The sequence below is a fragment of the Vanacampus margaritifer genome, chromosome 13 (assembly GCF_051991255.1).
Source record: "Vanacampus margaritifer isolate UIUO_Vmar chromosome 13, RoL_Vmar_1.0, whole genome shotgun sequence".
Taxonomy (NCBI): Eukaryota; Metazoa; Chordata; class Actinopteri; order Syngnathiformes; family Syngnathidae; genus Vanacampus; species Vanacampus margaritifer.
This window is the reverse complement of record NC_135444.1, coordinates 7,066,493-7,082,426: the sequence shown is the minus strand read 5'-3', so window position 1 is coordinate 7,082,426 and position 15,934 is coordinate 7,066,493. Positions and strand designations below refer to the sequence as shown.

General features: G+C 38.7%; 2 protein-coding genes across 4 annotated transcripts in view; one reads left to right on the top strand and one right to left on the bottom strand.

Annotated features, from left to right (window-relative positions):
• LOC144062171 (homer protein homolog 3-like) overlaps positions 1 to 12,625 on the top strand; it is a 47,088-nt gene extending 34,463 nt beyond the window's left edge. For all 3 annotated transcript variants that reach the window (XM_077583232.1, XM_077583230.1, XM_077583231.1), the window contains 4 exons: positions 2,851 to 3,007; positions 6,614 to 6,727; positions 8,479 to 8,559; positions 10,305 to 12,625. In XM_077583232.1, the coding sequence (XP_077439358.1) occupies positions 2,851 to 3,007; positions 6,614 to 6,727; positions 8,479 to 8,559; positions 10,305 to 10,490 (538 nt within the window). In that variant the 3' untranslated portion in view covers positions 10,491 to 12,625. The remainder of the gene's footprint in view (positions 1 to 2,850; positions 3,008 to 6,613; positions 6,728 to 8,478; positions 8,560 to 10,304) is intronic.
• A 646-nt stretch (positions 12,626 to 13,271) lies between these two features.
• uba52 (ubiquitin A-52 residue ribosomal protein fusion product 1) lies at positions 13,272 to 14,701 on the bottom strand. The gene is made up of 5 exons (XM_077583233.1): positions 14,567 to 14,701; positions 14,021 to 14,132; positions 13,767 to 13,853; positions 13,574 to 13,676; positions 13,272 to 13,424 (listed from the first exon to the last, which is right to left on the bottom strand). Exons 2-5 carry the CDS (start codon positions 14,121 to 14,123, stop codon positions 13,331 to 13,333), a joined length of 387 nt encoding a protein of 128 aa, XP_077439359.1. The 5' UTR covers positions 14,124 to 14,132; positions 14,567 to 14,701; the 3' UTR covers positions 13,272 to 13,330.
• Positions 14,702 to 15,934: the final 1,233 nt, after the last annotated feature.

Genomic DNA, 15,934 nt, shown 5'->3' with positions numbered 1-15,934 from the left:
CCATCCAGACTCCAGAGATGAGCTGAAAGCCAATATGGTACTAAGGATCTGATTCCTAAATGAGTGCCATTTAAAAGGGGCTCATCGTGACTGAAAGGTGAACAGAAAGTGAAATTGAGCCTGAAGTGTCTATTACCCGATAATAGGTAGATGAATGCATGCTCCACACAGTAGATTATTTCCACAGGCAGAATTGTTTATGCACTTGTTAGATAAGTTGCCCTTTACACACACATCCAAACTCAGAATTCTGATTGTCACTGATTTTACAGTGGAACATTTATAAGGTTGTGTGTGTGTGTGTATGTATGTGTGTGCGTGCGTGCGCGTGCTCACTTAGAAGTAAAAATGTTTCCTCTTGAACAGATGACTATACAAAAAGCTTTCCAGCCTTTCCTTGCACATGCATTGTCATACACAGAAAAAAAACCACACACAGCTGAGTGATGTAACGAGGATGAGAACACATCTTTAAGTGGAGCAGACACTGAATGAGTGCTCCACTCAGAAAAAAACTACTTTGCCAAGAGGAGATTGTGTCCTTGTGTTTTGGAAAACGCATCACATGTTTGAATGGTGGCTTTAGTGAGGAGCTCCAATTTTCTTGAATGAGGTTTGAACCCGTGTGTTTGTTTGTTCTGTGTGCCTTGGCCCTCTCAGTGGTCTGTATGATATCAAGAAGAAAAGAAAAAAACACTTCCTGAGCCACTGTTACCCAGATGCTTTTATTTGATGATGATTCCTATAAGCCTGTGCAGGGTCTTTCCCTCTGTTGCTATGGTGAGTAGCTATACGGTTGCTAAGCTGTGGAAAGATGTGACTTAATGCATTTCAAAGCTCTCTGATTTATTTGATACTCTCACTAAATCCTGACCTTTGCCACCATTTCATTTCAATAGTGACTTCCCTCCATGATCTAATTCAGCTCATGACTGCTTTTTTTTTCTTTCTATAAAAGTATACAATTAAGGCTATCGATAGATGGATAGGGAACTCGTTCTGTGGTTCTCCCTACAGATTGGAAGTATAATTTTACATTTAATTCATGTTAGGCAATACAAATGTAGAGTGGTAATTAAATGTAAAATAAATAACAAAGACATGGTCGTTGGTCAGTCACACCTTTAACTGGATTCAAACAAAATAATTTTAGTGCTTATTGTACAGCACACAGCTTTTTTTTTTAGATTTTGGAACCATGTAGTGGTGAACTACTGTAATAGAATTCGATGACCTAAGTTTGAAGCACGTGCATTTTGAAACATGCACACACCGGTGCCTCAGAGAGATACCATACTTTGCAAGCCTACCACCAAGTTCTTCTCTTTCGGCTTCCAACTTATATAATATAATTAGCGATTTACTAGACGTATGATTATATATAAAAAATTGTACGTTGAGTGTGATAGAACTTTTTTTTTTTGCATATTATTGAAAATAATAGTGTTGTTGTTTTTTTATGAATTAACGGAAAAAATCAAGAAATCCTACACACTGTCCCAAGGGGAAGTCGACCCCCTCAAAATTTCTCGACAATAATATGTTCTATGCAGCCCCACTAGTCTAAATACAGTATTTGGTTAATATTGCGTTACTGGAATATAAGTTAAGAAGCAAAATCCAGCAGTTTTTATCAATATCAGAAGGCGGCCATTTTGCCACTTGCTGTTGAGTGAAAATCACAGTTGCTCAGGTCTCTGAGAAATTGTGATGTCATTTTTAGTCGACAGCGAGTGGCGAAATGGCCGCTCCCTGAGATGAATAAAAACGGCTGGATTTTGCTTCCTAACACATACACACACTTCCACACATATAACATATTATTGTCAAGAAATGTTTCCCCTTTTAATGGAGGCTTGTTAGCAATAAGAAAACGTCAGAGGTGTGCCTACTGTCTAGGTTGGTCCACCAATTATATTATACTTGGGTCAGTATGACACTGACTGAGGAATTATTCTCTCAATTGCATGCCAGTGAAGTTTTCAAGACATTATTGTAAGCTAAAATTACTTCATATTGGTACTTTGACTTTTACCTGAGTATTTTTACATTTATATTTACATTTTACATGATAATGTGCCTCTCAATGAGGTAGATTGAGATGAACATTGACACTTATTTTCTTGTGTCATTGTTATATCAGATAAAAGAAGAGCCTTGTGAGCAGCAGTGTGCACATTTTTAAAGGCTTTTTAGTCATAGCACTTTAAATGCACTCTGTTTGCCCTTCAGTTTCAAAGCAGAACAAATGATATATAGTAGGATAAAACGGTGCTTTGCAAATACTGAATGTGCTTAGCACAAGACATAAACTCAAATTTGTCTGGTTGCTTCATTTCGTATTCAAGATAAGATAATCCTTTATTGATTCCCAAAGGGGAAAATTAGGTTACAGCAGACAGCTTGTTTAAAAAAGAAATGTTATTTTTGTTATATTTCATGCAAGATATCTAATGATAATTTGTTAGGACAGTAAATTCTTATCACCTTTTATGCACCATTTCCTCTATTCATCTCATATGTCAATAGTATGAGCTTGTGGTTACACAGCAGCTCGGTATGCATTTTACTTTGGGTTTCAGGTTTCAACAGCCAGCTTTTTTCCCCAATAACACACTGTGCTCCAATTTAGGCAGAAATCAAAGTAGTTTAGTAACCAAATTACACAATATCTCCCTAGACCTAAAAGGTGAGTACAATTATTCACTTTACGAACAGGATGACAGGGTTGTGTCTTGAAATAACTGAATTAATGAATTTGATTTCAGCTGCTGGGTGTACACTTAGATGTGTGCGCGCGTGTGTGTATGTGACTACTCCTAACAAAAACACACTTTTTTCTGCCCTTAGGTCCATGTGTGAAATCAACCTAGAGGCAGAGCTCTTCACCTTACAGGACAGTAATGCTAAGCTGGTGGCAGCGCTGCAGGAAGCCAACGGCAGCGTGGAGCAGTGGAAGCAGCAGTTGGCCGAGTACCAGGAGGAGACGGATCGCCTTAGAGAGCAGGTGGGCAAATTACATAGCTTTATTAGACCCTCGCCTGATATGAAGGTGGCTAGGACCTGAATGTGTAGTGGTTCTCAACCGCGGTCCTCAAGTACCCCAAGTAACAGTATCCAGCCTGTTTTCCATGTCCAACACAGATGTTTCAAACGATTAGCTAATCAGCAAGCTCTGCATGAAGCCTGATAATGATCCTCAGGTGTGTTGGCTGAAAGAGACATGAAAAACAGGCTGGATAGGGGTATTCGAGGGCCGGGGCTGAGAAACAGTGCTCTAGTCGTGTGGTGATGTCCTCCTGCAAATATTTAATGATCGCAAGTAGGAGTGTTAAGATTAGTTTTTTTTACAGCATGTACATCTTTTTAGTTTTAACTCAATTGTATAAATTATTGTGAAATTACTGTATCAATCAATAGGTGGGTTTCCATCCACCTATTTTTATTCGAATTTTCAAGAATTGCAAAACAGAAACTGAATGGAAATTCAAAAAAAGGCCCAAAATTCGCAAAAAAGTTTTTACGCTTGGAGGGGGTGGTTTTTGAAGCGTATTGAAAAAAGGAAAATGGGTATTTTGGCGATGGAAACAGATTTTGCGAATGAGCGACTACAAGACCGGATATAAGTCACACGTTTTGACTGATACTACGTCATTGTTTATTTTTCCTTTCGGACAATCATTGTGACAATTTTCAACATAGTTTACAACATGTATAGTTACACCCGAACAGAAAAAGGGCTGACAGGATGAAGCTGAAGTTTATTAATTCCCTAGGACACAGATGATCAAGATGTTGATTTATCGAATATCAAGTTGAGTAATTATCAAGTTGTTGATTGATTCCATCAGTTCATCTTCCCAGTGGTATGTGTTGATCAAATGTTATCCTTGAAATTGAACTTGTGCATCATGTGACCTTATCAAAGTTTTGAATGAAACGTAAATCTCTCATTCATTCTCTAAAACATAAACATTTCAGATAGGTATTTTGTTGTTGTTTAGCAGCTATAAGGAGACTGAAGTAACCAGACCCTCAGACTTCCAATGGATATTCAACTTTTAATGAATATTTAGCCTTTTTGCGGGTGTTTACATGGCCTTGTGCAAGTTTAGAAATTCGTTATTGACTGCATGTAAACTCTATCTCCTCCAGTTGGCGTTTTTTATCCTGCCCCTCGCTATTCAGGATAGTTTTGTTGACAGGCTTCGGTGATAATTGCAGGGCCAGTATTTAAATTTTAAGTCAAGAAGCGAACAATTTGGCCTTGGTCAATCAAAACAAGGTGACTAAATAGAGTTATGCAACAACTGTCCTTTGGCAAAAACTATTGTCACTTCGGGTTCTTCCATCAGTGGGAGTCAGGTTGAAGGTTATACCTCACATCGACACGCACATCGACACACACTCTGCTGCAAAGTCAACCAGGTGGCTGGAACTAGAGCAGGCCTCCAGGGTTTGGCAGGGGGGAGGGTAGACACCCTATACTGTCCAGCTTCCCTTCCCTTCCTGCCCCACTTAGAGGAACATGATAAATTACCTTAAGGCTCCAGGGATCCTTTAAAATCCCTTGTCACATATTTGTCATTGTTTTGTGGAGGAGTCTTTTTTATTTATTTATTTATTATTTACTGTATGCACATACATTAAAATGTGTCATATGAGATTGGTATGTGATGGATTGCTGCACAATCTAATGAGATCCAATATAAATGCTGTATTAAAAAATTATCTCCCATTGAAAGGTTAAGAGTTGCCTGATTTTGACTGACACAGTCTAGGACCAATTCATCTAACAATGTTTTTTGTTGTTATAGCTTCTATTGACACAAAATACAAAAGGTGTACGGTGTACCTAATGAAATGCCATCTGACTATCCTTGTTGACAGTCAGTTTGATAGAGATCAGTGTTCCCTTATATACTGTTGACTCATGTGGCGTTCAGAGAGAGATTGCGCTTTAGGGAGAAAGTCGCTGTCAAGTACAGAAAACACAAGTGGGTCTGCATGGCTTTTCTGAGGCTCCACCAGGATATGGAGCAATTCCATGAAAATTAAAAACGGGGATTTGTCCTAATGGGCCAGGAACCTGTTTAGCACGTGTTATCATTTCATGCACCTTTGCATTCATTCATTAAGCACAGAAGCGAGCAATAACATTGGTGGGTGCAATTTATGCATCACCACTTTGCAATAATCAAAATGAGTCATGCACAGATTTGGAATTGCTTCCTCTACGCAAGATGGTAGGGCAGCTTTGCACAATTGAGTATACTTTTGCACATTCATTTTACAACCCGCAGTGCCAAGCTTCGAACAGCTCACTTTTATTGAGAAGGTGAATAAACAAACGGCATTATCCATATCTTGTTTTGTAATATAAAACATTTCAACTGTGATTATCAATCTTTTTAATTAAAGCAAAATTTGAAATTCTATACTGATTTTGTCATAAGCCACTAATTGATTAAATGGTTTACGTTGTATTGTGTAAGAATAAGTTTGATGACAAACATAGTCAAGTTTGCACTATTTATCTTTCCTTGTCATATTTAAATGTATTTATATACATCAACATGCAGAAAAAAAGGATCATAAGAGAAGTACAGTACAAAGAAAGCCTTGAAGGTTATAGAAGAAGCTATATTTGCTTACACTGGAGAGCTTTTTTAATGATTGTTTAGATCACTACTGTAGGTGCATAAACAATAAGTAAACGAGTACTGTATACAGTTTTTTTTTTTAAATTAGAGTTGCATAGTTTTTTTAAAATTATTATTAATAAGCGTATTCAGATGGGAATTGAATGCTCCAATTACTGTTAAAGCTTCAGACTAGAGGATGGAAAACTGAAAACACAGTGAACCATGAAGTTGACTTAGTTGTTTAATAACATCATAGCTTGCTTGCTTTTTTTTCTTCTTCCTTTTCCAAATGTATATTTAAAATTTCAAAGTGAGTCAGAAAAGGAAAGCAGCTTACATAAGTGTTCTCAATGTCACATTTGATGTTTCATTGCTGTGACTACTGCCAGTCAAACAACAAGGGGCATGTAGAGTAAAAAATAATAGAGTATACCTAGACTACAATAGTGCTCCCATTCATGTTTGCACAGGAGATGAGCAGCCAATCATTAGGTCTACTTAACCTTCTCAAAGCCCCTCATTGGATAATCACCATAACGAGATCACTTGATGGATGATGTTCTTTTAACCATCACCTCCTCATTTGTGCTTAAATTTATGAAAGGCAACACATTTTAATAAAATAAAACACCATATCTGGTGTTATTCGAGTCGGTACTGTTTATTTTTGTATTGCTTATAATTGAAATCACAACAGCTCGAAAGGTTAAACTAAGCCATGTTTAGAGAAGAAAAATTATCTAGCCCACCTACAGTAAATAGGTGACTTTTACTGAAGAAAGTTAGGTTCATGAAAAATGCTGCAAAATTGAAACTACTTTTGCACCTTAGGTCGACTTGTAGAAAGAGCAAGTAATGGATAAATAATACACCAGCATAGTATCCGAGCATGTACCCTTGTTGTTATGTGCAATATCCCAGCGATGAAATGTGTTACTCTATTAATTATCAGCGCATTGTGTTTGAAGGTGGCAGAGTTGGAGACGCAGCTTGGCCATCCTGCTGCTGCTGCTGCTCACACTGATGAGGAGCTCAGCCGCTCACTGGAGGAGCTGGAAGCCCTGCTTAGTGCCAAAGACCAGGTAAAATATAAGACACAAACCTCCCAGGTTGTAGCACGAGCGTCCACATTTGTTCGTTATCTTAATTTGACGTTAAATGTGAAAGTTCAAAGCAAATATAATTTTCATGTTGTTGGTATATTGCTGTAAGAGAAGCTCATGAGGTCTGCGAAATGGATGGTTACTAAACACAACAAAATGAATGAGACTGGAGTTAAAAGACCTTGCTTTGATGATGTGACAGACATTATCAGAATAATGAGAAGAGCAACAACCTGGTGCGAATATCTCATCTATTTTTGTCTGTTCTATTCTAGTCTGAAACTAGCTTGCATTTTCAATTGTATCTATTTGTTTTGGAGAAATCAGTAAATAGCTATTCTAGGACCACCTCTGTTTCCTGCAATATCATGATCCCTAGCACCATTTAGTGGTGAAGTAATAATTCATTCATTAAAAAAAACGACTATTAAAAAAAAAAAAAGTATTACATATACATACTTTTTTTTGTATTATGATCATAGGTCTAGTAATCACTAATTATTTTACATGGCTCTAGTCTCACCTTACTAGAGGCTGCCATGTTTCGCCGCCATCTTCCTGCTACGGATGCCCAAAAGACAACTTCATGAACGTACTAGTTAGCCCTGGTGGTGCTTGCATCGAGTGTCGGACTCAATGGGTAGACCGCCGCTTACCTTCCGCAGCTGGGGCCTGCAAGTGGTAGTCACAGAGTCCCGTAATTCGGGCTCCCGTCGCTTGACACCTTTTGCTTTGCTCTCTCAGCTTTAACTAGCGTTGTTTTTTTTTGTTTGTTTTAACTAGCTTCTCCCGCTAGCCGCTCTTGTTAGCTGCTCCGACTAAATCCGTCTCGCTCGGTCTGTCGGCGTTATGTTAAGCTACCGTCGCTTGCCGAGGTGGTAGGCTTGCGAAGTGTGGTCTCTCTGAGCCACCATAGTGTGCGTGTTTCTAAATGCATGCATTTCTGCTGCATTCTATGCTATAGCGACATCTCGTGGTCACTTATTGTACTGCGTCTTTAAAGCTACTGAATGCATAAAATTTAATTTCGAATTTTTTGTGGCCAAAAAATGAAACTGCATTTTCCCTTCTTTACATCCAAAATGTGCACATGACGTCACATCCGCAAACAGAGGGCGGGGAATTCAAACCCAATCCCGATTCATGTCTGAAAACTATTGGCCAGAGGCTTGCAGGAGTTCCCATTATGAACAGCTAAGGTGTTAATCTACTAATTAAAAAATGTTTCAGTCTTAAATGTTCAAATAAAAAGACTTACTGTAAATATATTTTGGGGCAAATTGTTACAAAGGAAGTGTTTTTTTTTTTTTTAAGAACTAGTTTTTTTTATAATTAACGTACATGATAATTGGAATTTTGCTGGTGTACACTACACTACATTGTTGATTGATGATCTCGCAAGCTCACACCAGACTTCACTGGAATTTGAGCTGTGTGTTATATACAGCAATACAAATAAGTTGCAAAGCTCTAGCTGGACTACACCTCAATTGAGGGAAGAAGGAAACATTCACAATGAAATCACAGCGAAATAGTCCCTTGAAGTTGTTGCTTTTGTCTGTCGTACGTACCAGATAAACAAGGTGCACAATCCCATTGGGCCTAACTTTAAAGATGTGTGATAAATAACCTGTTTAATGAGGGGGAAAAAAACAACACAAAAGGCAGTCATGTTGAATATTAACCATGATGGTGCTTCCCAAGTGACATTCTGATATAACCGTTTACAGGAGATACACAGTCTACAGAGCAAGAAAACTGATGTGGGGGAGCTTACCAGGGAAAGAGAAGAGGCCATACAGACACTCCAGGTAAGTTGTTTGTTTCTCACTTCTTATGCCAGTTAACGGGGAACAGCTTGTGGGGTGTCAAGTGTTTTGACTAAAAGCTTTGTCTTTTTTTTTCTTTTATGACGTACATAACACTTGTAGAGTAGGTTTGAAACCTTGCCATTAACAAACAGACTGCTATTCTCACTCCATCTCCTCCTTGTCTGGCATCTGATTAGAAAGCAACCCTGTGGGACAAAACAGTAAATACCACTATTCATGGGACAGAGGTAGAGAGCCTTGCTGAAAAATAGACCTCATCAAGTAACCCTTGCCCATAGTCACACCTGGATCCTAACCAAGGAGACTTAAGAAATGCAGCATTCTACTTTGTTGGCGTGTCGCTTTTGCTGAACAATGACAGTCTCTGCTGGCACAAAAATGAATTGCAATATGCAGGCAGATGTACCAGGCTAAACTTAAATACCTTCCATCCATCAATCTTTTTCTGCTTATCTGGGATCGGGTCTCCAGCCACTTCCGGCAGGTACAGCTCCAGGACTTTTTTCTCTCGTGGAGCTACAGATCCATGCATAGGGGACTGAGATTTTTTTTTTTATTAATATTTAGAATGCATGTATGATAGATTTAATGAAGATTTGTCCAAAAGTGTGAGTATGAATGGTTCCCATTCCAGGGTTAGACTTCAGTTACCCATGACCCTAGTGAGGACATGTGAAAATAAATGGATTCAATGGAGTCATATTTGCGTTAAACAGTGCCAAAAATTACCAACAACAAGCTAATGATACAGCAAACTAATAGAAAATGCAGTTTTACTGCTCAATGGTTTTGTCTGGTTCCCTTGGAAGGCTTTGGATATCAAGAGCAAAACGATGTTCCCCATCTCAATGCAGAAAATACGGCCAATGCATACTGCTTAGCCTCGATTAGGTATTCTATCATTTTTAGCCCCGGTGTCAGTTTTGATTTATGTATATTCATGCGTAACCTTTGCTGTCTTTGTGCCTATTTCATAAACTGTTGATTGATAATTCAGCACACAGTGCTGTTTCATAAAGACCTCAATTTCCAATTTAAATCTGCATTATAAACGGATGAAGAGAGAAAATAGCCGGGAACAATTTGAGTAAAATTTTACATCAGCCCATTGCAAGATGGGAAATAATTAATGTACTGACTTTGAAGCAGAAACTGGACTATTTTTATATAGTCTGGTACTGGTACAAGTCGGGTACGCAAAACATATACAAAAAATGAACTCGGCTTGGCTCAATTATAGTTATAGAGCACAACGCCACAGCTGTACATAAATGAAAGTCAAACAGAAAAAGCGCTCGTGAGCAATCTTGTTTGTCGAAACTGGAGTACTTTGACAAAAGCAATGTTCAGAGAATGTGGGCTTTAGTTTAGGAGAACAGATGTTTTGTATCTACAATTACGGATGGGCATTCGATCATTGAGAAAGTTAACAAGTTCACTGCTTCACTGTCAGTTCATTGAGTTTTATATATTTAAAAAAATAATTTATATTCTATTTTAACATAATTAGTGAATTTCTGGCTGGGCAGAATGGTGCGCTAGTGGTTAGCATGTCTGACTCACAGGTCTGGGACTCTAAATTGCCCAAAGGTGTGAGTATGAAGTGTACAGTATGTGCTATGGAATTGGCAACCAGTCCAGTGTGTTGCCCAAAGTCAGCTGGGATGGGATCCATCCATCCATGGGAGCCTCTTTTCAATTAATGGTCATCCATTTGTTTGCAGGAACTTGAGAGACGAAACACCGAGCTGGAGGGTCAAATTGCGAGCACTGAAAAGACGCTGGCCTCCAGCAGGGAGGAACAGAAGAAGGCAGAGGTGGAGGTCCGGCATTTCCTCGAGGCCCTGGATGTGAAAATTTGCGACCTGAACGACTTAAGACAAAGTCTAGTAAACCTTGTTGATAAGTAGTCCTGACTGCAGGCAGGCGGGGTGCATCTCCACAGTCAAGGCACATTTCCTCTACTCTGATCTCATTTGTATTTCGCCGACGCAGCAGTTTACAGTAGATCTTTATAAGATCATTGCATGCCTGAGAAACCTCTCATAGGTGCATTGCGCACAATAAAGCATCTGTGCTTTATATTACAGTACGAACATGGCAGGCCAATTTAGAGTGGCGACAAACAAGCTACTAAGTAGTAGAGTAAAACCATTAAGTTTTGTTTTATTTAGATTTACTTATTTTGCAAACCAGACATTTGTAGCAGCAGAAATATTTGTTTTTAAGCACAACATTTATGCATGCGAGGCATCATTTAGTCATGATTTCCAAATGACTTCCAGTGTCATCCTCGACTGTGGAAAATGCACCCGGTTGGCACAAGGTCAGGGAAGGGACAAATGGAGATAAAAAGGCCCGATTACCGTACAAGTCAGCCACAGTTCACTATCAGCAGTCTGGTCTGGACTCACATTTGAGCACCCCGATCTAGCTGTGGAACACCAACTTGCATTATTCCCTCACTTTGTTTCGACTGCTCTCCTCTCCTCTCCCTTTATTATTCATGTTGATCGATGGCTTGCAGTCAGAGAAATGCTGCTAAACTGAAGCACCAGGCTGGCAGCTTTTACCCCCTCGCCACTCGCCGTCATCGTCTCTTCACTTGAGATGTCGTCTTGCGCCAATGTTGAGGTCCAAACACAGCTGCACTTCTTTAATGCTTGTGCCAAGTTTGATTTTGTTTTGTCAGTATTGCAGTGATTCATTTCAGCATTAGCAGCGCTATTTACCACACTCCTCACAAGACTTGCAGAAAAGACTTTCAGCCGAGAACGCTGCATCATCTCTGCAGTACCAAGTAATGTGAAACTGTAGGAATTATGTGTGCACGCAACTTGACTAAACAATAAGCACAACTGCAGTAGTTGACTAAATTGGTACTTTACTGACTTGCCTGTCAACTTTGTGAAATTGATGCATCGCAAAGAAAAGTTTTGTATGTCCTCAATTTAATGTCATCTTGGTACAAATAGGTGCAGGCTATTGGCAAAGCTCATGACATATTTCACTTGCTTTAAATGTGATTTAAACAGGGTCGTCGCAAAATCGAGAATTTTACCTCATTATATCATCCATTAACCTTTTTAATGGATCAGGAGTTTATTACTCGACTTGGATTATGTTAAGTGGTCAGATAAGATTATTCACTTGGAACATCTTGTCTGCCTCATTAACAAGTTCCACTATGATTTCATTTTCAGCATAGTCAGCTTTATCTGACCTCAGCAGACACTTGCCAGCCTTCTTGAATTAGCAATAATGTTTAGTTTGTGTATCTGAGGTTTTTTTTTGGCATGAATACAACACGTCTACATTCTTGACCAAAACAAACAGACAAAAAACACACCATAAATTGGCTCCTCATCCTGATCACTAGTTTATCAAACACTCAACAGCACATGAGCCTATTGAGGTGTACAATCTCAAATAAGATGAGTTTATCCTACACTCGACTTATGTCCAAGTTACCTAAAAAGTTAAAAATATATATTTTTTATTTTCGGACCAATTACACTTGTGACATTCCTTAGCATTACAAAAAAAGTATTGTAGATTCACAATTAGTATTGTTCTGATTGTTGACATGCAACAAGTAGGCATACCGTCATCACATTTAGGTTTATTTGCTTTGATTTGACTCCACCTCATATTTTACTTATCTGACAAACTGGCAATACAAGACCAGAAATAAGAAATGATATAGTAATTTGTTTGCTTTTTACAGACTACTTTGGAACTTTGGTTGTTAAACAGTACAACACAGAACCTGAATTGTCACTCCCTAAACTGTAATTCACAAACCACCTTCCATCAAGGACAGGATAGTTTTTGCATTGCATTATGTTATTCAATTTATTTGATCTTTGTATGTACGACTGAATTGTTTTTAAGTATTGTATTGTTTAAAAATTAAAAAAAAAGTGAATGTGGTCTACTAAGGTCACAATGCTGATTTCTCATGACTGAATTTGAAGATCTTTGTATGTGAGATTGAAATGCTTATTTGTAATAGTCTTGAATTAAAATCAATGCTTTAACACAAGTATGTTCTTCATTTAGCATCCCTATCCTTTGCCCATGTGAGCAAACTATATAAACTTTTAAAGATTTGTGGATACTGTACTGCAAGATTCAGCTGTCACCGTTGTTTGTTACAATGTGCAATCTGTACCGAATGCAAAAAGGCTATTTTATTCTAAATTTGTCAGTGTCTTGCAATGGTCGTATCTTATGTAAACCAGCAGGCATCCATTCTCCAAACCACCTATACATATTTTCATCCACATTACAAAATAAGGGTCTGACTGAAAAATGTGCAGAGGCAGCAAAAATAAAATAAGATTGATCAATTTCAGTGTATAAAACAAATATTAAGAGTTAAAAAGCAAATATGTGATTTAACCACATTTATGGATCAAATTTGTCAGTGAAATTTGGACGGCCCGAGTCATGTGGCCTGAAAACGATTGGAAATGTGTCAACAGCCAGCAAAAGCCTCACAGCACTGAGACAGTTAACTGGTTTCCAACATGATTCCAATCATTCTGTTAGTAAATTAAAAATAGACCTGACATTCTCCAAAACTATTATTTCTCTAGGATTATTTTCAGCAAACTTCCCGCCTTCTAAAAAAAACCCATAAGATTAATTAAAGTGATCCACTAAATGAATTACTGCAACCAGTCAAGTAGTTTTCCTAAATTTATTTAACACAATGTGACGAGCACAGCTGATACAGTAAAAATGTCTACTTCAGCTTCTTCTTGGGGCGAAGGTTGTTGGTGTGCCCACACTTCTTCTTACGGCAGTTGACAGCACGTGGGTGCAAACGGGCATAGCACCTGAGAAGGGGGAGTCAAATATATTCAAATAAATATGCCAATCAAGCATGTTGGTGCAGAGTTGAACTCATCAAATTAAGCCCCAATTTAAACTAAGCAATCACAGTTGGGAATTGATTACGGGGTGAAAAAGGGTTATCGCAACTTACTTGCGGCAGATCATCTTGTCGCAGTTGTACTTCTGAGCCAGCTGTCTGAGAGAAGGCTCGATGATGCCACCGCGCAGACGCAGCACCAGATGAAGAGTGGATTCTATTGGAGGAAGGTTAGAAAAAAAGGTCACTTGCATATTAAATGACTTCCCAGACGGTTTAGCAAAGTAACATTTGAATGAACTGCTACCTTTCTGGATGTTGTAGTCGGACAGAGTGCGTCCATCCTCCAACTGCTTGCCGGCGAAGATCAGACGCTGCTGATCAGGGGGGATTCCTACACACATTCATTAGAAGTTAACATACATAAAAAAATATAAATAATCGTGTCCCTGGATAATGAAAAACAATTGCAAGTATCCATCGAGGTCTTCTTAGTCTAATAAACCTCAGAACGAATTTGGACGTATTAATGTGACTGCTAAATACTTATGGGTGACTCACCTTCCTTGTCTTGGATCTTAGCCTTGACATTTTCGATGGTGTCGCTGGGTTCGACCTCAAGGGTGATGGTCTTGCCCGTCAATGTCTTCACGAAGATCTGCATGTTGGCAGGCTGAAGAGTATCACAAGTAAAGCGAAATGTTAGCGCCGAGTTTTGAGCGGAGCAGCTTAATTCTCAAACCTCTCGGCTGCTTAAAATAACACACGCCGTTGGCGACTCACACACGTATCGTTGTCACTGTTAGTCTACGTTTTCTATGACAAAGTGGAAAGCTTTATGACAAAGCCGGCGTGGATTGACTTAAAGTTTGTAGCATAGTCAGCTAAGGCTAATTGTGCTAAATGCGAGCAGAGGCCTCGCCACATGCTGACTGCTAGCGTGAAAACTATTCCCACTATAGGCCTTTAGAGATGTAGACTTTTTGTCACAATTCAGACTTCGGTGACGCCGTGATAACATGAACACGGTGTGTGTGTTTTGCCCGCATAATGTGTATTTCGATAACTTAAGGGGCGACATAAGAATTGGACAAAATGTGTACCCACCCGGCCGCTAGCTGAGCCTCAACGAAAAGAGACCGGAAAAAGCAGTCTCAGTAATTCGTCACTTCCTCTGCCACAGCTCCTACAAATTAAAATCCCTTATTTTACCTTAAAAAAATAAATAAAAAATCTCTCTCTCTCTACGAGATTTGCCAGTCAATGTCAGTGGTAGGGATTTCTGAAATAAGAAAAATAAATATATTAATATACTTAACATATTTACGGATATTTAAACTTATCGTGAGTAGAGTATTTCTTTTCTGAGGACTCACTAATTGGAAAACGCGTACTTTCTACTCGTCAAGACCGACATTACTCTGCTTTTTTTTTTTTACTTTATTCAATAATTTCAATTTACAATCAGTATCAGCATTACTCTGCATTTGCTAGATATGACGTGAAAATGCGTATATAGCAAGACGTACAATCACTATGGCAGAGATTTTAATTGAAATGTTCTGACTAATAAGGCAGAATAATCAAGGACATCAGCTACAGGAAGGAATGTGAGTCAGAGAAAATTCACAGATCAAGAGAAGCAAGATATTCCCCGTCCATCCAGAGATTTGATTGATGTCGACGGCTACAAATTGATTAAAGGTAAATACTGTGTCTGCCAGCCTAAAAGTTGCCAACTGCTGCCGTTCAAACATCTCTTCTGAAGAAACATACAACTAACTTGTAATTTCTTTTGGTCATCGTTTGCTAATTTAGCAGTTTGTTGTTCAGGTCACATCATTTTTTCCTCCCCTTCTATTCATATTCAGTACAAGTACGAAGTAAATTAATAAAAGAGAAATTATTATGTGACATTTTTTAACACACCTTTGGAGGCAAAAAAACAACAAACAAACAGACTAACACTGAAAAGTCACTGATAATTTGAGACAATTATGCACTCTTTAGGCAAATGTGGTCTTATGTAATATAGTGTGATGAGTTGCCACCACTGGAGTAAGTTAACGACGTCATACGTAAATATGTTAAATTTAAATAATTTGTTTAACTGTGTCAAAATGTAATTTTACTGACTCTACTGTCTACTAAACATTATGTTGAACAACACGATGGCTTAGTAGCCTGCCGCAAAAGTTCTGGAGTTTGGAAAGTTACCTGTCGATGTTAATGAGTGTCTTGGATGGTATAGTGGTTTACTAGTCTCTTTCACTTAGCCGAGGTCCCAACCATTTCACACACCTTGGCAGTGCTGAGAAATTCTATCCATAAAGGTTATTAAGCGAATCGGTGACAAAGGGCAGCCTGGGTGGAGACAAAACCTCCCAGAAAATGAACCCGGCTTACTGCCGGCAATGCGGACCAAACTGACACCAGTCATACAGACACCGAACAGCCTGTCCTCTGGTGTCCGGT

Coding starts and splice junctions, on each gene's coding strand:
- uba52 (XM_077583233.1), bottom strand. CDS start 14,123: ATGCAGATCTTCGTGAAGACATTGACGGGCAAGACCATCACCCTTGAG. Junction 13,677..13,766: donor CGACTACAACATCCAGAAAG/GTAGCAGTTCAT, acceptor TTCCTCCAATAG/AATCCACTCTTCATCTGGTG. Junction 13,425..13,573: donor GACAAGATGATCTGCCGCAA/GTAAGTTGCGAT, acceptor CCCCCTTCTCAG/GTGCTATGCCCGTTTGCACC.